We start from the raw sequence: 24,142 nt of genomic DNA on the forward strand, positions 1-24,142 counted from the left end.
GTGTAGTATACGCACCACAACCATTTTCTGAGTCTCTAATGTTCATAATGTGTCTCTTAATACTCTGGTAGCTACTTTGAGTTCATTTACTTAGTTTCATGTGCCATGGATCCTCTAGCATGTTAGGCCTGAATCATAATGATGTGGAACAAGTATTTTTACATTCATGGATTATTATCACAATACATTCCTTTTGTGATACACAGTTACTGTTTCAAACCAAATGAGGACATTACAGTGTCTCAATCTGTAACTGCAGAGATTAGTTTTCATTGTCCAAAGAGTGAAGCTGAAAATATTGTGTTTGATGATGATGACATGGAAGAAGGAAAAAATTGGAACAGTTGGAAAATGAAAAACTCAGTGAAAATAAAGATAAAGACTTATTTTATATTCTTATCAGTAGCACCAGCAGCATTAATCAATTTGCTTCAGTTTGTGATACATGTGCAAAACCAACTGATGAACTAAAACAACTGAGCTGTGCATGGCTTGTGTTCGTGCCTTTTATTGCTTGACATCTTGTCTTTGTGGTACTGCTGTCCCGTTTTTTTTTTTTTCCCAATTTACTAGCGCTACTAAGTTGCTGGCTTTCCTGTGCATGAGTGGCAGTAGCAGCACTTATCGATAAGACCACTGTCGTACTATCTTTTGGTGACCGCTAGGATTTCCGGGTCATCGTGTGTCGGGAGTTCAGTCGGGATGGAGCAGCAGTGAGGTCTGGACAGCCATGACTCACCCGACTGTTGCCAACACACATGACTTGAGGGGGACGACCTTGGTGGGTCATTCGGTTGGTCGCCTCATCTGACGTCACCAACCGCTTCTGGGTTCTCCGTGTGTTTCGACTTGTGATTCGTCCTTGTTGTTCCACAGTCATTGGTTTTAGTACTGTGAGTTGTTCGAGGAATTGTTTTCATGGAACTGTGTGTAGCTTTTGTGATTTTGACTGAGCAGCTATTTCAATGCTGTCTGTGTGCTGCATGTAGCTGGTCGGTTGGGACAGAGCAGTGAGGACGTCTCCGCAGTGCAAGGTGAGGCTGGGACCGCTGGCGGCATGCATGTGCAGTTGGATAGTGAGGCACTAGCTGCGAGAGCTACAAAGTTCGTTGCCCACTGAACCTGGACATTGAAGTTGAGTGATCAGTTAACCTGTTATGAAACCTCAACTGCTGTGACATCTCTTCGTTCGTTGCCAATTGTTGCTTCCTGGGCCGTTCCGGCTAGCAGCAATGTATGGTGTGTTGGAGTCGGCGAAATTTTGCAGCCTTCTTCCTATACAGTCTTTAACTATTAATTGGTTGTTACTTATCCGTGAAGTGCACCAGCTGTATTTTTTTGTCTTGTGGCTGTTAATGCCCCAGTTACCTTCCCTGGTCGTTAGCATAGTTTTCCGGCAGTGTGTTTTCCTCACAGTGTTGATGCTGTCTGCCACAGTGGGAAGTTCAACAGCCTTTTAGTTGTTTGTTTATATTTTTTCTTAGGAGTGGTTATTGCGCCTTGGCTGTTCTTAGACACCAATTTGGAAGACTTAGTGCTGCTGGTATCTTCGTCTTTGGCTCATTTTTCGTTGTCGTACCGTTGGACGGGTGGAAGGGAATTGATTAGGTTGTTGGCCGGTCCTTCAGCTGTCCCTTGGTCGGGTTGTCATCCGATTATTTAACCTTACTCTTGGCTGCCTGTCTCACCCCACCTTATGTTAGAGCTACCTCCTCAGGCTAACCCGCTGAACACTTCTGAGCACTATTGTTATGCTGGTTTTAGACTGTGATTTTCTGATGTATTTTCTGATAGTCTGATGTATTGCACTAGGCCTTCAGCCATCTTAATTTACTTTGTTTTAATTTTAAATGAGGCCTTCAGTTGACAAATTTAAGATTTGAAGATTGATTTGTTTAATAACTAAAATTTTGAAAGTTTGTTCTATCTGGAATTCTTGCTTTTTTTTTTAAATAACGCATGTATTCTTTAAAGCAATTTTCTTATAACTTGTGTTCAGGCCTTCAACCATTCTCATTTTTGTTGTGGTTTTGGGCCTTCAGCCTAGCAGGTATCACAAGTTTTCTTAACTAGGCCTTCAGCCGTATTGTTTTAATTTGATCCTTTTAAGGCAATGTGTAATTATGTGTTTTGTGCAACTAACAGTAACTGATTACGGCCCCGTCCACAACCATAATCTGATCTGCTCTGCTCTACCCTGCGAAGCCAGACCTCAACAACCACTACTAAGGCATTTCCCTTTTTGCTTTCTTGGAGACAGGAAAAGAAATTTCCAGCCACATGGTACAAAATTCATCCATGGCTGGAATATTTTGTCATAAATGATGCCCCATTGTAGAGGTACAGGGTGCCCTTCGCCACACACCGTACGGTGGCTTGTAGAGTATCTGTGTAGCTGTAGACTGTGTTTTCCTTCTGGATTTTCTGTCCACAAATATGAGGCACAAAAAGTGAACTGCTTATGATAGTGCTCCTTGAATGGATAAAAATTCCCTTTTTTTTCTCAAATAAGATTTGAGGATTGCCAGAATAGTACCTCCAATTCCATACCGAGTGAACTTGTTTAGAAGGAACTTAAAAAAAAAAGTAATGCAGTCAAATGCTTTACTAATGTCACAAAATGTCAGTGTTAGTCTTGTTCTTAAAACTTTTCCTTGTCCTATTCCCCAGATTCAGTGCTGCTATTGCTGTAGATTTGCCTTTCTGGAAACTATTTTGTCAATCTGTAATGAGTTCATTAATTTAAAAGTAATTTGGGATTGGTTTTTTTGTTACGGTCTCAATGATTCTAGTGGGGACTGGAATTATTGAGATTGGTTTGAAGCTTCCCACTACTCAGGGCCACCCCTTTTATAACTTGTGTTGCCCTTGGAAGTTTCAGAAAAGTATGGAAACACCCCAGCAAGTAGACACTTATCACAGTTAATGGTTCAGCAATTTCATAGATAGTTTTTGAGATGACATTAGTGGACATCCCGTATACACTCTGACCATCAGAAGGATTTTAAGATTTTAAGATTTTAAGATTTTAAGATTTTAAGATTTTAAGATTTTAAGATTTTGATGATGATGATGATGATGATTATTATTTCTTTCTTGTCTCAGACGTTATGTCTGGTTAAAAATGGAAGGTGACGCGGACCTTGATCACGCGTGACTTCCTTTTAACTGTACGGTATAAGTTACATTGTATTTAGGAACTTTCGGGTAATTGAACATGTACCAATAATTACAGATTTCTGTAGTTGTATATATAAGTTTGGATGTAGCTGTATTGCATTGATGTACTGGTGGATATTGTGTGGTATGACTCCTGTAGTTGATAGTATAATTGGTATAATGTCAACTTTATCCTGATGCCACATGTCCTCTACTTCCTCAGCCAGTTGGATGTATTTTTCAATTTTTTCTCCCGTTTTCTTCTGTATATTTGTTGTATTGGGTATGGATATTTTGATTAGTCGTGTTAATTTCTTCTTTTTATTGGTGAGTATGATGTCAGGTTTGTTATGTGGTGGTGTTTTATCTGTTATAATGGTTCTGTTCCAGTATAATTTGAATTCATCATTCTCCAGTACACTTTGTGGTGCATACTTGTATGTGGGAACGTGTTGCTTTATAAGTTTATGTTGTAAGGCAAGCTGTTGATGTATTATTTTTGCTACATTGTCATGTCTTCTGGGGTATTCTGTATTTGCTAGTATTGTACATCCGCTTGTGATGTGATCTACTGTTTCTATTTGTTGTTTGCAAAGTCTGCATTTATCTATTGTGGTATTGGGATCTTTAATAATATGCTTGCTGTAATATCTGGTGTTTATTGTTTGATCCTGTATTGCAATCAGAATCCTTCCATCTCACTGTATATATTGCCTTTTCTTAGCCATGTGTTGGATGCGTCTTCATCGATGTGTGGCTGTGTTAGATGATACGGGTGCTTGCCATGTAGTGTTTTCTTTTTCCAATTTATTTTCTTCGTGTCTGTTGATGTTATGTGATCTAAAGGGTTGTAGAAGTGGTTATGACGTTGCAGTGGTGTAGCCGAAGTATTTATATGAGTGATTGCTTTGTGTATTTTGCTAGTTTCTGCTCGTTCTATAAAGAATTTTCTTAAATTGTCTACCTGTCCATAATGTAGGTTTTTTTATGTCGATAAATCCCCTTCCTCCTTCCTTTCTGCTTAATGTGAATCTTTCTGTTGCTGAATGTATGTGATGTATTCTATATTTGTGGCATTGTGATCATGTAAGTGTATTGAGCGCTTCTAGGTCTGTGTTACTCCATTTCACTACTCCAAATGAGTAGGTCAATATTGGTATAGCATAAGTATTTATAGCTTTTGTCTTGTTTCTTGCTGTCAATTCTGTTTTCAGTATTTTTGTTAGTCTTTGTCGATATTTTTCTTTTAGTTCTTCTTTAATATTTGTATTATCTATTCCTATTTTTTGTCTGTATCCTAGATATTTATAGGCATATGTTTTTTCCATCGCTTCTATGCAGTCGCTGTGGTTATCCAGTATGTAATCCTCTTGTTTAGTGTGTTTTCCCTTGACTATGCTATTTTTCCTACATTTGTCTGTCCCAAAAGCCATATTTATATCATTGCTGAATACTTCTGTTATCTTTAGTAATTGGTTGAGTTGTTGATTTGTTGCTGCCAGTAGTTTTAGCTCATCCATGTATAACAAATGTGTGATTTTGTGTTGGCATGTTCCAGTAATATTATATACATAATTTGTATTATTTAGTATGTTGGATAGTGGGTTCAGAGCAAGGCAGAACCAGAAAGGACTTAATGAGTCTCCTTGGTATATTCCACGCTTAATCTGTATTGGCTGTGATGTGATATTATTTGAATTTGTTTGGATATTAAGTGTGGTTTTCCAATTTTTCATTACTATGTTTAGGAACTGTATCAATTTAGGATCTACTTTGTATATTTCCAATATTTGTAGTAACCACGAGTTATTATTATTATTATTGTTATTATTATTGTTGTTTTTGTTATTGTTATTGTTATTATTAGTCCAATTCATCATGGTGCATCCTTTGGCATTTTATCTGCAGGGTCTATGCGAGACTGCACTTAGAGTTTTCCACAATACTAAGAAAATAGTTGTTAAAGCCGTTTGCACTATGCAAGCTTAATGAAGAGGATAGGCTGCCTTGCTCAGGTTGTGAGCTTTTCTTACGGCTTCTTCTACATCCTTTTTGTAAAGAGTTTTTGCATGCAAATATTTGCTACTAAACAATTTCTCTGAGTTGGATACTGTTTCTACTCTGAATAACTGAACAGTGCATTTTAATTTTTTCAGTTCAACATGTTTTTCCCTTCCCACATTTTGCCTTTGTTTTGATAGTCTGAAAGAACTCTTTAAATGTGTCAGTTGCTGCCATTTTCTGTAATCCAGGCTGCCACTCTGCAGCAGACAGTGCTTCCTGAAAAGTGCTCGGTGTTTTCTTACTCGTGATCCTTTTTGTAAGTATATAATTAGAATGCCAGGAAACAGCTGGTTGATTAGCAACTCTTCCTATATACAGTATTATGAAATGGAAAGTTGCCACTCACCTAGCAAAGATGCTGAGTTGCAGATAGGTACAACAAAAAGATTGTCACAAATAAACCTTTCATCAAAAATTGACAATACACACACACACACACACACACACACACACACACACACACACACACAAGACATTCTCATACCCTTGAGTCTCCGGCCACTCATTTATCTTGGCAATCCGGCCTCTACTATAGGAGACCTCTGTGTGTGTGTGTGTGTGTGTGTGTGTGTGTGTGTGTGTGTGTGTGTGTGTGTGTGTGTCTCTGAAGCCTAATGTGTGACATTAAGAAAACTTTGAAGAACCATGCGAAATGCCATCTTATCACTAAGAGTGTCATGTTTTTGTATCAAAGCTCAACCACACACTACCTGGCAAATACAAGAATTGTTGCATCAGTTCAAACAAGACAGTATTAAGCATTTACCCTACAGTCCAGGCTTGCCTCCAAGTATTTCCACCTTGACATGCATATGGGACACTGTCTCATGCAGTTTGTCTCCAATAACAAATTTCATGATGCTGTCATAGTATAGCTACAATCTCAGGTGGCAGAAGTTTTTTGTAGTGTGAATTTATCAACTATTCAGGGAGACCAAAATATTTAAATCCGAATGATGATTTTTTTCTGAAGTAATACAAAATAGCAGTTTAAGATTTTCACAATACATTTTTTTAATTATTCCAGTTTTTTCCTTTAAGGCTACTTTCTTGTTAGTGTCCATATGTTTCATCTATGTCTTTTAGTATGAGCACAACTAATTTAAAAATTTACCCCTTACACTTCCGAGGAATTTCTTTTCATGTCACTAAGTGAATAACATAATTTAAAACCAAAACAGCTTATCAGACCATTTGGGTGTGAAGTACACGTAACACACACAATGCAATGTAACATCAGTCACCATGTTTAATTATGTCATTAATGCTTCACAAATTTGCTGTTGACATAGGATTTCAAATTGACTCCATAATTCTACGTTTACAGAAGGCTTTCGACACTGTACCTCACTAGCAACTTGTAATCAAATTGTGTGCTTATGGAATATCATCTCAGTTACGCAAAGGATTTCTGATTTCATGTCAGTGAGGTCACAGTGTGTAATAACTGATGGGAAGTCATTAAAAAAAACAGAAGTGATTTCTGGCATTCCCCAAGGTAGTGTTATAGGCCCTCTGCTGTTCTTTATCTATATAAATGATTTAGGAGACATTCTCAGCAGCTGTTTTAGGTTCTTTGCAGATGATGATGTCATTCTTCATATAATAATGTCATCAGAAGATCAAAACCCATTGCAAAATGATTTAGATAATATATCTGTTTGATGCAAAAATTGGCAATTGACCCTGAATAATGGAAAGTGTGAGGCCATCCACATGAATGTAAAAAGGAACCCGTTAAACTTGTTTTACAATAAATCAGTCAAATCTAAAGGTTGTAAATTCAACTAAATATCTAGGAACTATGATTACAAACAACTTCAATTGGAAAGAACACAGAAAATGTCATGGGAAAGGCAAATGGAAGAGTGCATTTTATTGGCAAAAAACTTACAAAATGCAACAGATCCACAGAATAGACTGCCTACACTATGCTTCTCTGTCCTCTTTGAGTACTGCTGTGCAATGTGGGATCTTTACCAGATAGGATTAACTGAGTATATTAAGAAAGTTCAAAGAGGGTAACACATTTCTTATTATTGTAAAGTAGGGTAGAGAGTGTCATGGACATGATACAGGATTTGGTGTGGACATCTCATTAAAACAATGGTGTTTCTCAGTGTCATAGGATTTTCTCAGAAAATTTTAATCACCAACTTTCTCCTCCAAATGTGAAAATATTTTGTTACCACCAACCTACATATGGAGTAATGATCATCATTATAAAGTAAGGGAAATCAGAGCTCACACAGAAAGATATAGGTCGTCTTTTTTCTGGGCACTGTTTGAGAGTGATAGCTGGTTCGATGAATGCCCTTTGAGGCACTTAAATGCGAATTTCAGAGGAGTCCTGTAGAAGGAGATGCTCCTGCAGTGTTCTTGATGGGAAGTGTTTGATCACCCACAATACAACCTGTAAGTGGCTCCCTCTGAGTTTCAGCTATGCTCATATGAACTACTGGCCATGAAGACAGTACTTTGGCACACACACACACAGTGAGCTGTAGACCAGTGTAGAGAACTGGTGAAAAGCACGTGTGACTGCCTTCTATGACAAGGGTACTGGGAAGTTTGAACAATGGTATGCCAAATGTCTAAGTCAAAGCAGTTACTATTTAGAGAAATAGCTGGAAGGTGAAGCAAACTGTTGCAAATAAAATGCTTTTGATTTTCACAGTGGTTTCAATTTCGCGACCATCAGACCTTACTTTCCGAATAGCCCCCACATATGTACAAGTTCTGCACTAGTTGGTTGTGTTCTGCTCCTAAATATATAAGCAGATATGTAAATCACACACAAATGGAATTCATTAGTGTTTTCTATGTCTATAAATTCAGAAATTAAGTACTGAAAAACAAAAATCTGAAAAATGTATTTTTTTTACTTGAAACACTGTAAGCAAAGTTACACCACAATTTAAAAATATCATTTCAGTGAAGTAGGAACATGAAAAATACATGAAGCATATTGTTATTTTGTACAATATGTTTGCATATATCACAGTAGCATTACATTAATGCAAAAGTCTGTAGTAATCTCCTAAGTCTTCGTCTCTTTGGATTTCAAAAAAGAAAATAGTGTTGTTTTGAAACAATTTAGAAAATTAATAAAATTATATATGGTTAATGTATTTTTTATTTTCCTCATATACTGTGTGTATAAGAAGAAAATTATACATCTGGCAGTGCATGCATTATTTCTATAGTTCTCTGCAAGGTAACTCATACAAGTGCTGAAATGCATGGGCTTTTATTGTATTGCTTAACCCGCAATACATCCTAACTATTTTACATCAGTACAACAGATGAAAACTTTTTCCTTTAGGCTCATTTGACTAAAAATATCAAATTATCACAGACACTCTTAATAGTAACACCTCTTTCAAGTAATATTTTCTATGATTTTGGGCTCTTAATTCAGCATATTTACTGACATTTTGCAATGTAGCAGTTAATGATGCCATTCTGTTCTTTTTCCTTCCTTCTCCTCCTGCTGACTATAAAAGTCATGTTAAATTTTTTTTAATACTGCATAAGTGTTGGTTTTCTATCTTCATGTGTGTTGTCTTCTAGTGAATCATCATTGCATTTCAGCCTCCTCCATCCTTATGATATGTGCTACATATAAATTTTCTTTTTATATCTCTGGGAATAGACTAAATTCACTGTGCATGATTGTTGCATAATGGTTACACCACATGCTTTCAGTGGATCACTGATTTTTGTTTATAAATGTTTCCATTAGGTGGCAGCATCAGCAGAATAAAAGGTTAGGTTAGTGTTTTTTAACGTCCCGTCGACAACGAGGTCATTAGAGACGGAGCGCAAGCTCGGGGTTAGGGAAGGATGGGGAAGGAAATTGGCCGTGCCCTTTCAAAGGAACCATCCCGGCATTTACCTAAAATGATTTAGGGAAATCACGGAAAACCTAAATCAGGATGGCTGAAGATGGGATTGAACCGTCGTCCTCCCAAATGTGAGTCCAGTGTGCTAACCACTGCGCCACCTTGCTCGGTCAGCAGAATAAAAGCTGCTTACTGTAGTGTCAGAATGTCTTTGAGAAATAAAGGTAATTATTGTTCACGTTTAGTAATTTTGGGCCTAAATGTGTTCTGCATGTGCTCTAATATAGTAATAAAACCTATACCATTGAATAAATGCAGGAGGGAAGTTCTGGCAAAAGAAACACACACACACACACACACACACACACACACACACACACACACACACACACACACACACACACACACACAAGGAATGTGGGAGGGAAAGGTGGCAAGTGCACAGGCTGGCCATGTGCTGTAGCTGCTGGTGAGCGGCACATGATGGCGGTGACATGGAGACTTGAATTGGGAGGTTCTGATAGGAAAAATCAAGGGGAAAATGGAGAGTGAAATGTATGGGGACTATGGGTTAATGGAGAAAGAGGCCAGGAGGTTTACTGGAGCAAACAACAATTGGATCCTTCCCTTAATCACCAGCTTTTCTGAAGTATGCATATGGTAGTTATCCTTGGGACACATCCTGCAGTCCAGTAACCCTTCTGGCCTCAATCACTGTTACACTACTGTATCCACATTCTCCATCCAACAGCTTCCCATTCATTCCTCCAACCACCTTCTCCCAATTCATGTCTCCGTATCACCAACATGAATGCTCCCACCAGCCCTGGCAACTGCACATCACATGCCTAGTCCTTGGATCTGCCACCTCTCCCTCCTACATTCCTTGCCACAAAACCAGCTGCCTCTCTCCAAGCCACTACCTACCAACCCCCAACTCCTTTTCCTGCCTGCTGCCAACCCCTCTTCTTGTCTACTGCCTCTCCCTCCCTCCATGCTTCCAAAAGCTAACAAGGTTTCTCTCTCTTTTGTTTGTGCCTGTAGATGACTCAACACTTCTATTTGGAGATTGGTCTCCTTTACTCTTCAACTACACTGTTGAATAAGTGACTGTTTATTGCAGCACAATACAGTGATATATTTTTTCATTGTAGCATTGGGACTACATTTGACAATGACCTCTACCTTCACACTCCTGTGGCATTGTTCTCATCCTCTGTAAGTGTTTAATATTGGGTTCTCTGAGTATGCACTGATCATCAATATAAACTTTTCATTCACAAAATGTAAGCTCAGCACTGAGGAGGATAAGGCAGCTGAAGATATCTGTACTTCATATTTTCAGAAAACTCCGTGTAATTTGAAGAAACTGTAAACATATGTTGATGATAATATTATCCTTGAATGTTTATTGACTGGTTTCAGTGTTCAAGGTACATGGAGCCATTCAGTGCAAATGATGTCCTAATTTATTGTGAATATGAGCAAATATGTAATTTCAAACTACTGTATATTGCAGTTGACTCTCCACTGGTAATAAAAAAGTATTATAATAGAATGTTAACTAACTGACGTAGTCTCATACTTTTATCATGAGATTTAGTTATGCAAGATTTATGAATGTAGTAAAGAAAGGATTATCATCATGTTTTGGTGAATTGGTAGATGGTTTCACAATCATTCATGTTCTCAGCATCTTACAGTACAAATTTTCAGGAGTTACACGAATGGCGTTTTTTCTTTTTTCTAAAATGGATCTCTTAATAAAATATAGTGCTTTTTCCAATGAAGTGCAGAGTTGTAGTGAAGTTCACAAAACTGATTAATCTGCATATAGGCTGTGCTTCAAAACTTTTTTTTTTTTTCTCTTTCTTTGAGGGAAATTCATGGGAGCCAAACAGTCTCCAAAATATACTGCATATGGCCACCTACAGGGCATCTTATAATTCAGGTATGCTGGGAAACTAAACATATCACAGGACTAGATGCCAAGGTTATTTAAGACTGCTGACCATTTCGTGGTTGAAGGCTTGGTCATAGCATCAGCTAAAATAAAATGACATGGTTAGGGGCCAATTTGTCACTCTGCAGAGATGTCTCTGATAATTCTGAAAAGTGGTTGGTAAACATGGTCAAAATAAAACTGATAAACTGTAGTGTGTGCGTGTAAGTGTCATTACATCAATGATCACCACCCAAACTGTAGATCTACTGATCTTTCTTCTTTTTACCTTTTGTTTTGCTTTCTGTCTGTGGTTTTTGAAAACTGTGCCTAACAATGCATGTACAGAATACAAGTATAACAAGAGACAGAACAGTACCAAGTAGCAAAAGGGCTGTTACATCAAGCAATAGGTACTGGTAACGGGGTAGATCAACTGCAGCTGAACGCAGATAGGGTGCACCGTTGTGCCGTATGACATATTCCGACCAGAACACTGCAGTATCCAGAGGTGTCATTGGTGTATCTTTAAATGCCCGAGACAGTTTCATTGCCCGCTCTTTATATCTGTGGAAAGAGAACGAATCTCATGTAAAATACTGTAACAGGTACTTCGTATAATACAACAAATATTTGAATGATTAATGGAAAATCTCATATAAAGATGTGAAACAAATACTAACAATGAGATAGAGGGGCTGGCCAGTACTTACCTCAGCTCAGTACAGCTGATAGATAGAACGTAAATTTTCGGTTCTGTTTTTTGTGTATCTATCGGCTGTACTGAGCTGAGGTAAGTACTGGCCAGCCCCTCTATCTCTTTGTTAGTATTTGTTTCACAACAAATATTTGAAAGAATATAATCTTCTGCTGTTTGAGACTTTCCCTGACATATTAACTTTTTTAGTAGTTCATGGGCATCACATCAGATAATGTTAGATTATGTTGTCAAAGCCGCACAATATTTCAAAGACAGCTGTTGGTCATCATCAGGTGCTTAGTAACAAATAGCTGGCTTGCTAGAAAGGTGCAGGCACCAAGATGCGGGGTGGGAGCTGTATCATCATTGGACACAAATCATTGAGGATGTCAACATCCATAGCCCCCTGGCAGAGAAACGGGCCATAGTTTTCTCATTTGCAACGTGGAAAAAAATGGGGCTGCAAGTTGCAGACCCATCGTGCAAGTACACAGTGTGTTGGCACTTCGCTTAAGTGTCCTGGCTTTGATTCACTGTCTGTCTTCAGCCATTGGTTTCTTTCATCTGTGGCCGACAAGTGCCTTAGTTATCACCAAGGCTGGTTCCCAAGCTTTGTTAAGTTGGAATCCCATGTGTCTGTTCATCACGTCATTAGTTATATGTATTGTGACCACTTCTTTAGTAATGGACTCCCAGTATGCAGAGGCAGACACAGGATCTTTGTCTCTCCATTGTTCATGCTATGTCCCACATCAAGACAGTATTCAGCAACAGCAGATTTTTCTGGCTGATCCAATCTGGTGTGATGTGTGTGTGCACTGCAGCTATCTTTAACAGTGTGACACGTCTAGCCAATATATGATTTCCCACATTGGCACAGGATTTTATTTATTTTTGGTCTCCTTAAACCTAGGATGTCTATTACAGAACCTTGCAAGGTTTCCACTAGCACTGGGGAGCAGAAGACACACTTTGTTTCTTGAATAGCTTGCTGAGCTGAAAGGACACGCCACAAACACAGGTAGAAGAAACATCCTTTTGAGTTCTCCATCCATGTGAGGCCTGTGGCTCATTTCTCCAGCAGAGGGCTCTAGGTATCATCTACAATTCATCTACAATGGTATTATAGCCCCACACTTGGTGCTTGCACTTTTCGAGTGAACCACTAGATGTATTGGTGAGCCACAACAGCAGCACATTAGTAATCACTTGTAGGTGGCAAGCAGCTATCTCTCATTGAAATATTGTGGCTGGTTCAAATGGCTCTGAGCACTATGGGACTTAACATCTGTGGTCATCAGTCCCCTAGAACTTAGAACTACTTAAACCTAATTAACCTAATGACATCACACACATCCATGCCCGAGGCAGGATTCAAACCTGCGACCGTAGCAGACGCGCGGTTCCGGACTGCGCGCCTAGAACCGCTAGACCACCGTGGCCAAATATTGTGCAGCTTTAACAACATGATCTGACATTTTCACGTAATTTAGTCTGCAGTAATAAAATGTATCTTAACTACACAAACTGGAGGGAAAATGTACAGAATAGTTATAATTCTTCTTCAGGAGAAAAGTTGATATATACTAAATGTGTGGTATTAACATAAATAACAAAATTATGCTTAAACAATTAACAGAAAAAAGGATGTTAAACAGTAATACTGAGAGCATTTAATTGTTTATACACACCCAGGGTCATTCAACAGAGTTTTCAGGGCTGTCAGCAGTGATTCCTTTGTAATGTTTTGGTAGGGCACTACCACACTCACTCCTCGTTTCACACAGGCTGCAACATTATTTGGCTGATCTCCAAATAGAGGCATTGATAGCATGGGAACACCATTGTATATAGCTTCCATAGTACCCATCAAGCCTCCATGTGTCATAAATACTCTTACATTTGGATGACCTACAGACCAAAATGGAAATTCAAATGATACTTAGTCATCAGTTTAAGTCTCATATACGCACACACAGTGTACCATATGCAAAAGTTAGGAAAATGAATTTAAAGTGCTTTATGCATAATAATAAATTTTCAGCACTTCGAAGTTGCAACTTTCTGCAGACACATCAAATTTTTTCCTTGACTAAAATATGGATAGTAACATATACTCTGCTCTGCATACTCAGTTTTCTTGCAGTTCTTCAGATGATAAAAGTTGAATTAAGACAATCGAGACAACAGTAGGATGGCAAATCCTCACTGTGTGCACGTGCGCGTTCGCACTTAAGTACTAGGTTTTCTCTGTATAAGCACACAAGCCTCTAATCACATGCATAGAGCCTTCACTGCTCTATGTCTTTTCCATATATCAGTATACAAAAAGCAATAATGATGATAAAAAGAACTTCACTGCTTGGTGTTTCAAAGCAAATAATAATTTCAGGTGCCACTAGGTGATATGGATCACAGTGGAGCAGGAGACCAACGTTAGTCTATAAAAGAACTGCCCAATTTCAAAAATTTGTGATAGATGGCACTGTAATAGTCACAAATATATGGCTCACAATTTTAGATGAACAGTTGGAAACAGGTAGGTTTTTTAAATTAAAATACAGAATGTAGGTACATTTGAACATTTTATTTCAGTTGTTCCAATGTGATACGTGTACCTTTGTGAACTTATTTCTGAGACCGCATGCTGTTTCAGTGTGATTACCTGTAAATACCACATTAATGCAATAAATACTCGAAATGATGTCCGTCAACCTCAATGCATTTGGCAATACGTGTGACAACATTCTTCTCAACAGCGAGTAGTTCGCCTTCCGTGATGTTCGCACATGCACTGATGATGCGCCGACGCATGCTGTCAGGCATTCCCGGTGGATCACCATAGCAAATATCCTTCAACTTTCCCCACAGAAAGAAATCTGGAGACATCAGATCCAGTGAACGTGCAGGCCATGGTATGGTGCTTCGACGACCAATCCACCTGTCATGAAATATGCTATTCAATACCGCTTCAACCACACATGAGCTATGTGCCAGACATCCATCATGTTTGAAGTACATCGCCATTCTGTCATGCAGTGAAACATCTTGTAGTAACATCAGTAGAACATTACGTAGGAAATCAGCATGGACTGCACCATTTAGATTGTTGTTGTTGTGGTCTTCAGTTCTGAGACTGGTTTGATGCAGCTCTCCATGCTACTCTATCCTGTGCAAGCTTTTTCATCTCCCAGTACCTACTGCAACCTACATCCTTCTGAATCTGCTTAGCGTATTCATCTCTTGGTCTCCCTCTACGATTTTTACCCTCCACGCTGCCCTCCAATACTAAATTGGTGATCCCTTGATGCCTCAGAACATGTCCTACCAACCGATCCCTTCTTCTGGTCAAGTTGTGCCACAAACTTCTCTTCTCCCCAATCCTATTCAATACTTCCTCATTAGTTATGTGATCTACCCATCTAATCTTCAGCATTCTTCTGTAGCACCACATTTCGAAAGCTTCTATTCTCTTCTTGTCCAAACTATTTATCGTCCATGTTTCACTTCCATACATGGCTACACTCCATACGAATACTTTCAGAAATGACTTCCTGACACTTAAATCTATACTGGATGTTAACAAATTTCTCTTCTTCAGAAACGCTTTCCTTGCCATTGCCAGCCTACATTTTATATCCTCTCTACTTCGACCATCATCAGTTATTTTGCTCCCCAAATAGCAAAACTCCTTTACTACTTTAAGTGCCTCATTTCCTAATCTAATTCCCTCAGCATCACCCGACTTAATTAGACTACATTCCATTATCCTTGTTTTGCTTTTGTTGATGTTCATCTTATATCCTCCTTTCAAGACACTGTCCATTCCATTCAACTGCTCTTCCAAGTCCTTTGCTGTCTCTGACAGAATTACAATGTCATCGGCGAACCTCAAAGTTTTTATTTCTTCTCCATGAATTTTAATACCTACTCCGAATTTTTCTTTTGTTTCCTTTACTGCTTGCTCAATATACAGATTGAACAACATCGGGGAGAGGCTACAACCCTGTCTTACTCCCTTCCCAACCACTGCTTCCCTTTCATGTCCCTCGACTCTTATAACTGCCATCTGGTTTCTGTACAAATTGTAAATAGCCTTTCGCTCCCTGTATTTTACCCCTGCCACCTTTAGAATTTGAAAGAGAGTATTCCAGTCAACATTGTCTAAAGCTTTCTCTAAGTCTACAAATGCTAGAAACGTAGGTTTGCCTTTCCTTAATCTTTCTTCTAAGATAAGTCGTAAGGTCAGTATTGCCTCACGTGTTCCAGTGTTTCTACGGAATCCAAACTGATCTTCCCCGAGGTTGGCTTCTACTAGTTTTTCCATTCGTCTGTAAAGAATTCGTGTTAGTATTTTGCAGCTGTGACTTATTAAGCTGATAGTTCGGTAATTTTCACATCTGTCAACATCTGCTTTCTTTGGGATTGGAATTATTATATTCTTCTTGAAGTCTGAGGGTATTTCGCCTGTTTCATACATCTTGCTCACCAGATGGTAGAGTTTTGTCAGGACTGGCTCTCCCACGGCCGTCAGTAGTTCCAATGGAATATTGTCTACTCCGGGAGCCTTGTTTCGACTCAGGTCTTTCAGTGCTCTGTCAAACTCTTCACGCAGTATCATATCTCCCATTTCATCTTCATCTACATCCTCTTCCATTTCCATAATATTTTCCTCAAGTACATCGCCCTTGTATAGACCCTCTATATACTCCTTCCACCTTTCTGCTTTCCCTTCTTTGCTTAGAACTGGGTTTCCATCTGAGCTCTTGATATTCATACAAGTCGTTCTCTTATCTCCAAAGGTCTCTTTAATTTTCCTGTAGGCGGTATCTATCTTACCCCTAGTGAGATAGGCCTCTACATCCTTACATTTGTCCTCTAGCCATCCCTGCTTAGCCATTTTGCACTTCCTGTCGATCTCATTTTTGAGACGTTTGTATTCCTTTTTGCCTGTTTCACTTACTGCATTTTTATATTTTCTCCTTTCATCAATTAAATTCAATATTTCTTCTGTTACCCAAGGATTTCTACTAGCCCTCGTCTTTTTACCTACTTGATCCTCTGCTGCCTTCACTACTTCATCCCTCAAAGCTACCCATTCTTCTTCTACTGTATTTATTTCCCCCATTCCTGTCAATTGCTCCCTTATGCTCTCCCTGAATCTCTGTACAACCTCTGGTTCTTTTAGTTTATCCAGGTTCCATCTCCTTAAATTCCCACCTTTTTGCAGTTTCTTCAGTTTTAATCTACAGGTCATAACCAATAGATTGTGGTCAGAGTCCACATCTGCCCCTGGAAATGTCTTACAATTTAAAACCTGGTTCCTAAATCTCTGTCTTACCATTATATAATCTATCTGATACCTTTTAGTATCGCCAGGGTTCTTCCATGTATACAACCTTCTTTCATGATTCTTAAACCAAGTGTTAGATATGATTATGTTGTGCTCTGTGCAAAATTCTACCAGGCGGCTTCCTCTTTCATTTCTGTCCCCCAATCCATATTCACCTACTATGTTTCCTTCTCTCCCTTTTCCTACACTCGAATTCCAGTCACCCATGACTATTATATTTTCGTCTCCCTTCACAATCTGAATAATTTCTTTTATTTCATCATACATTTCTTCAATTTCTTCGTCATCTGCAGAGCTAGTTGGCATATAAACTTGTACTACTGTAGTAGGCGTGGGCTTCGTATCTATCTTGGCCACAATAATGCGTTCACTATGCTGTTTGTAGTAGCTTACCCGCATTCCTATTTTCCTATTCATTATTAAACCTACTCCTGCATTACCCCTATTTGATTTTGTGTTTATAACCCTGTAGTCACCTGACCAGAAGTCTTGTTCCTCCTGCCACCGAACTTCACTAATTCCCACTATGTCTAACTTCAACCTATCCATTTCCCTTTTTAAATTTTCTAACCTACCTGCCCGATTAAGGGATCTGACATTCCACGCTCCGATCCGTAGAACGCCAGTTTTCTTTCTCCTGATAACGACATCCTCTTGAGTAGTCCCCGCCCGGAGATCCGAATGGGGGACTATTTTACCTCCGGAATATTTTACCCAAGAGGACGCCATCATCATGTAATCATACAGTAAAGCTGCATGCCCTCGGGAAAAATTACGGCTGTAGTTTCCCCTTGCTTTCAGCCGTTCGCAGTACCAGCACAGCAAGGCCGTTTTGGTTATTGTTACAAGGCCAGATCAGTCAATCATCCAGACTGTTGCCCTTGCAACTACTGAAAAGGCTGCTGCCCCTCTTCAGGAACCACACGTTTGTCTGGCCTCTCAACAGATACCCCTCCGTTGTGGTTGCACCTACGGTACGGCTATCTGTATCGCTGAGGCACGCAAGCCTCCCCACCAACGGCAAGGTCCATGGTTCATTGGGGGGGCCATTTAGATTGCCATTGATAAAATGGGAGCCAATTATCCTTCCTCCCATAATGCCGCACCATACATTAACCCGCCAAGGTTGCTGATATTCCACTTATCGCAGCCATCATGGATTTTCCGTTGCCCAATACTGCATATTGCGCCAGTTTACATTACCGCTGTTTGTGAATGATGCTTCGTCGCTAAATAGAACGAGTGCAAAAAATCTGTCATCATCCCATAATTTCTCTTGTGCCTAGTGGCAGAACTGTACACGGCATTCAAAGTCATCGCCATGCAATTCCTGGTGCATATAAATATGGTACAGGTGCAATCGGTGTTTATGTAGCATTCTCAACACCGACGTTTTTGAGATTCCCGATTCTTGTGCAATTTGGTTTGCTACTGATATGTGTATTAGCCGTGACAGCAGCTAAAACACCTACTTGGGCATAATAATTTGTTGCAGGTCATGGTTGATGTTTGACGTGTGGCTGAACACTTCCTGTTTCCTTAAATAAAGTAACTATCCAGTGAACAGTCCGGACACTTTGATGATGTCATCCAGGATATCGAGCAGCATACATAGCATATGCCCGTTGGGCATTTTGATCACAATAGCCATACATCAACACTATATTGACCTTTCCTGTAATTGGTAAACAGTCCATTTTAACATGAAGCAAATACCGTCCGCACTGGCGGAATGTTGGGTGATACAATGTACTTATACATTTGTGACTATTACAGTGTCATCTATCACAAAGCGAAAAAAGTGGTCCAACTAAAACATTCATATTTCTTTAAGTACTACATGAATATGTAATAAAAATGGGGGTTCCTATTTAAAAAAAAAAACGCAGTTTATATCCGTTTGACCTACGGCAGCACTATCTAGCGGGCTAACCACAACGCCATCTGGTTTCCCCCTTCAAGCTAGATGAGCTTCGTTCTCTGTAGCTTTTTCATCTGACGCTTACTTCGCGAGATATTTGGCCCGGTCACAATTAATGGACCACCCAGTACATGATTTCCAATTCATTTTTGGTTCTTTTAACTTTCTTTACTATTGCTGCTTTGTACTTACACTCCATGTTTTTCAATGTTCCCATAATTCATCTATTTCATTGTAGCTACCTTTTGCCTTTAACTTGTGCATGGATTTCTTTACTTCATATTTCTAACTGTTTCCTATATATCAACCAAAATTACCAGTTTTTGAGAACATAATGTAATTGGATGGATAAAAAAATCTATTCACCAAGCAGCAGCAGGAGAAAATATATACAGAGGTACGGAAATATTCAAGCTTTCAGAGCCACTGGGTCATCCTTTTAACAGAAAATATGAAGAGGAAGGAAGAGTGGTGAAGGAAAGAGATTGGTGAGGTTTAGGAAATTGGGAGCATTCAGGAAAGCTGCACAAAAGCCCAGGTCAGGGGAGACTTACCGGATGGGATGAGAAGGAAGACTGATAATTTAGGACTGCTTCACATGAGATTTAAAAACCTGAGAGCTTAAACGTGAAAGATGTGGTAATAAACAAGACAGATTACTGACAAAACATTGTGCACAATTTAATAAGGTCAGAATGCTAAGTAAATTGTATGTGGTAGATATGGGGGTGTGGGGAAAATAGATCAGAAAATAAAAGATACAGAAAACTAAAGTGATGTGAAGGAAGGAATAGATACTCCGAAGAAATGCTGAGACTGAAGGAAACTAAGGTTCCACATTCTGTTTCTTGAAACCTGATTGCCACTGGGAGTTACCCCCCAAAGGCCTAACACTGAAAGTCCTTATTTCTGGATGTAATCCTACTCTACACCACTTCCTTTTATAGTTTCCATTCAGCCATCTGTACCACTTAACCAGCTAATGCGACCTACATGCCTCTTCTGTCATTTCCACTCCACCAGACTACTATCCTCCTACAAAATCCAGCAGTTATCTGCCCCTCATATTTCCTTGGGTGGTATCAACCCCCAGCTGAACTTCAGATTGCAACAATAGGCTAGACTTTACCTCAAAAAGCTATCCTACCTTCTCCTAACTACCTCAACAGTTTTGTTTCCCTTCCCATATCTCTCCAGCTCTCTAGAACAACCACACCAACAACCACCACTCCTGTCCTACAAATCGAGCTTAACCAACCTTCTCATAATCAAAAGAACCAGTCATGACAGTGCAGTGTTCTCAGCCACTCATCTAAGGCACTGTCCCATTTTGAATTTCTTTATTATCTAAGGGTCTCACATTCATCCCTAAACTTCAATGTAACCATGCTTCTTTGGTGAAGGACCTACTTTCCTTCACATGTAATGTCAACTGGAAATATCACTTTGCAAACCCAATCCCAAAACATTTTGAGCAGTAAACCTGATATTGAACCCTGCCTTGAACAGTGCTGACCACGATCCTGACTTTATCCACCACCGCTACCTTACAAGCCTTCCAGGAATTCCTAACATTTAGCACTACTTCACAGCCCTTCATCACGTCCCTGCAAAATGACCCTAACAAGTCTTCTGCAGAACTCTAGGCTCTTCATTCCCTAAAAACTGACTCCCTCATTATCTTCCTGGTTGACAAGGGATCTACCACTGTAGTACTTGACTGATGGGAGTATGTAAGCGAGGATCTGTGCCAGCAGCCTGACATCTCTACATTCAATATCTGCCATCATGATCCCATTCCTACAATACAAACTGACCTATAGCCTCTCCTTAAGACCTCAGGCACCTCACAAGAATGTACACCTCAATCCATAGAAAGTCTTATCACACTCAAATCACAAACCCCCACCTTTTGCCTTCTTCCTAAGATCCACAGACTGAATCATCCTGGCCGTCCCAAAGTTGCTGGCTTCAAAGCACCCATTGAATGTATATCTGCTGTACTTGACCAACACCTGCAACCTGTGGTGTCACCGCCAGACACCACACTTGCTAGGTGGTAGCCTTTAAATCGGCCACGATCCGTTAGTATACATCGAACCCATGTGTCGCCACTGTCAGTGATTGCAGACCGAGCGCCGCCACACGGCAGGTCTAGAGAGACATCCTAGCACTCGCCCAAGTTGTACAGCCGACTTTGCTAGCGATGGTTCACTGACAAATTACGCTCTCATTTGCCGAGACAATAGTTAGCATAGCCTTCAGCTACGTCATTTGCTACGACCTAGCAAGGCGCCATTATCATTTGCTATTTATCTTGTGATGCATGTACCGTCCGACCGATGTTCACCAATTATGGATTAAAGTATTCCAGCAGCTATGTACCTTTTTTACTAGACTCAACTCCTTTAACTGTTCCAGACCTCATGCCAGCCTGCGTGAGCTTAAACGTGTGCCTTTCAGCTACCTTGTAGTGGCTTGGCTGTCTCGCCAAGTCACAACAGTTTGGTGATGAGAGTTCTGCGTTCGTACCTATATTGATTTACTTGGGTCATGGCTTCGCCACAATCTCCAGATGTACTGTCCGAATTTTATCACTTGCAGAATCAGCAGATGCAGGCCTTATTGGATGCCCTTGGACAGCTCGTCCAGGGTCAACGTGCAATGCAAAACGATGTGGCTCCGCCACTCCACCGCTACCGCAGCCACAACACGCAGTTGCACCACCTTTTTGTCCTTTTGATGCTGCACTGGAAAGCTGGACAGAGTGGTCACCCCAATTTGGATTCCATCTCGCCACCTACAGAATTCAAGGTAATGAGCGGCAGCCTTTTCTCCTTTCCACCGTAGGCATCTAGACGTACCGTGTGATAGTGAAATTATTTCCCCGATGCGACGTAGCAACTCTGTCGTAAGACGAAATTTTGTCTGCATTAGATGCATATTTCAAAGAATCAGTCAATGTACTTGCAAAAAGGTATACCTTCTTTCGTACAAAACGTACGGCTGGTCAGACTAATAGGGAGTGGGTTGCAACTTTGCAAGGCCTTACTAGGGATTGTGCTTTTGAGTGTGAATGTGGACTCCCTTATTCAGATACTATGGTACATGATGCTATTGCACAGAACGTTTCTGATGTTCGTATAAGGGAACAGATTTTGAAACTAGTCAATCCGTCCCTTCAACAAGTGATAGACATATTGGATCAGCAGGACACACTTGACTTTGCTCAGGAATCATTTGAAATTTCGCCGCCCATGTGTCAGGTTCACCGGCCCGCCGGGCGCGCTGCACGGAACAGTAAACAGCCCTCGTGCCCGTACGTGCAGCTGCCGCAAAGCTCTCCGCCACGTGTGCCATGCAAGCAAGCAAATGCAGTGCTAAAATCATGCCTGCGGTGTGCTACTAGACATTCGCGTGAGAATTGCCCGTCATGCCAGGCTATTTGCTTTTTCTGTAATAAAAAAGGACATGTTCAAAGTGTTTGCCAGAAAAAGCTCAGAACAGACACTCATAACCATTCCAGGCCCTTTGCTTCACGCCGGAATCTGAATCAAACCAAGAATAATCAGGCTCGTGAACCTTCGCCCATGGAAATTCATGTAGTTCATTCCACTCCGCCCAGTGCCACTCTCTGTAACAGTGACTGTGTTCGTCCCACCAACAGTGTGCGTTGACGTCGCCGGAAATCACGTCAAGTCGCAAGTGATTATGTCCCAGTGTCCGTTCACGTTGCACGAGACAGTCGCTCTTGTTGTCAGCAGGACAATAAACTTTTTGTAGACTTGGACACTAATGGCAACGTGATACCATTCCAGCTCGATACCGGAGCTGCAGTTTCATTGATCAATCACGACACGTACAAACAGCTGGGCACACCTCTGTTGCGTGCCGCCAATGTTAAGCTCAGTAGCTATTCCGGTCAGCATATCCCTGTGTTAGGACAGTGCAGCCTTCTTGCAACATACAAGAGACAAACAAAACTTGTGTCATTGTACGTCCTTCGTTCTTCTTCTGCAGTGAACCTGTTTGGTTTCGATTTGTTTCAGTTATTTAACTTGTCTATAGTCAATCAAGTCCTATCAGTGAACCAGACTGTGCCTTCAGACAGTGTTTCTCGTCTATGTAAAGAATTTGCAGACTTTTTGCACCGGGCCTTGGTTGCACTAAGAACTATGAAGCACATTTGGAACTGAAAGTCAACACGCAACCGAAATTTTTCAGAGTATGCAATGTTCCCCATGCATTGCGTGATGAGGTCGCAAGAACATTGAACGATTTGGAATCACAAGGTGTAATTGAAGTTGTGCAGGCTTCTCTCTGGGCATCACCCTTAGTAATTTTGCATAAGCCTTCCGGAAAATTCAGACTGTGTGGACTTCAAGGCTACAGTGAATCAACAACTAGTGACTGCAACTTTTCCTTTACCCCGCCCGGAAGATCTTTTTGACAAACTGTGCCCGGGTAAATATTTTTCGAAGTTGGACCTAGCAGATGCGTACTTGCAAATACCAGTGGACGACTAATCCCAACGCGTTTTAGTGGTTAACACGCATCTTGGTTGTACCGATTCAAACAACTGCCATTCGGGTGTGCTTCCGCTCCTGCATTGTTTCAGCTATATCTACAAACGGTTTGTGCATCGGTCCCTACTGCAGCAAACTATCTGGACGATATTGTGATCTCCGGAAAGACGGAAGAAGAACATTTAGCAAATCTCAGATCATTATTTCAGGTTTTGCGACAAAATGGTCTTCGCTTGCGGAAGGACAAATGTGTGTTTTTTGCTCGTGACTTACCCTATTTTGGACATGTACTCAATGACCAAGGCATACATCCCAGTCCAGAGCACCTCCGTGCCATACAAGACTTGCCTTCACTGCAGAATTTGAAGCAGCTACAGAGTGTCCTGGGAAAAATCAATTACTATCATAAATATGTGCGCCACACCTCTTCCATTTCAACTCCGCTTCATCGCTTATGCCGTAAAGGTGTTCCATTCGTCTGGACGACGGAATGCGAACGCGCCTTTCGCCAGTTGAAATCGGCGTTGCTTTCCAATACTTGCCTTACGCCATTCCATCCCCAGAAACCCCTTTTGTTGATGGTAGATGCATCGGATTTCGGGATCGGTGCTGTGCTTGCGCATAAAGATGGA

At 40.3% G+C, this 24,142-nt stretch overlaps 1 protein-coding gene across 1 annotated transcript in view; it reads right to left on the bottom strand.

The window, feature by feature from the left end:
- Positions 1–10,450: 10,450 nt before the first annotated feature.
- The window catches only part of LOC124794776 (UDP-glycosyltransferase UGT5-like), a 136,491-nt gene continuing 122,799 nt past the window's right edge, over positions 10,451–24,142 (bottom strand). Inside the window, exons 4-5 of the mRNA XM_047258410.1 lie at positions 13,402–13,621; positions 10,451–11,577 (exon numbers count right to left, since the gene is read on the bottom strand). Coding sequence (XP_047114366.1) covers positions 11,277–11,577; positions 13,402–13,621 — 521 coding nt within the window. The 3' untranslated portion in view covers positions 10,451–11,276. The remainder of the gene's footprint in view (positions 11,578–13,401; positions 13,622–24,142) is intronic.

This window comes from Schistocerca piceifrons, chromosome 4 (genome assembly GCF_021461385.2).
Source record: "Schistocerca piceifrons isolate TAMUIC-IGC-003096 chromosome 4, iqSchPice1.1, whole genome shotgun sequence".
In the NCBI taxonomy this organism is placed as follows: Eukaryota; Metazoa; Arthropoda; class Insecta; order Orthoptera; family Acrididae; genus Schistocerca; species Schistocerca piceifrons.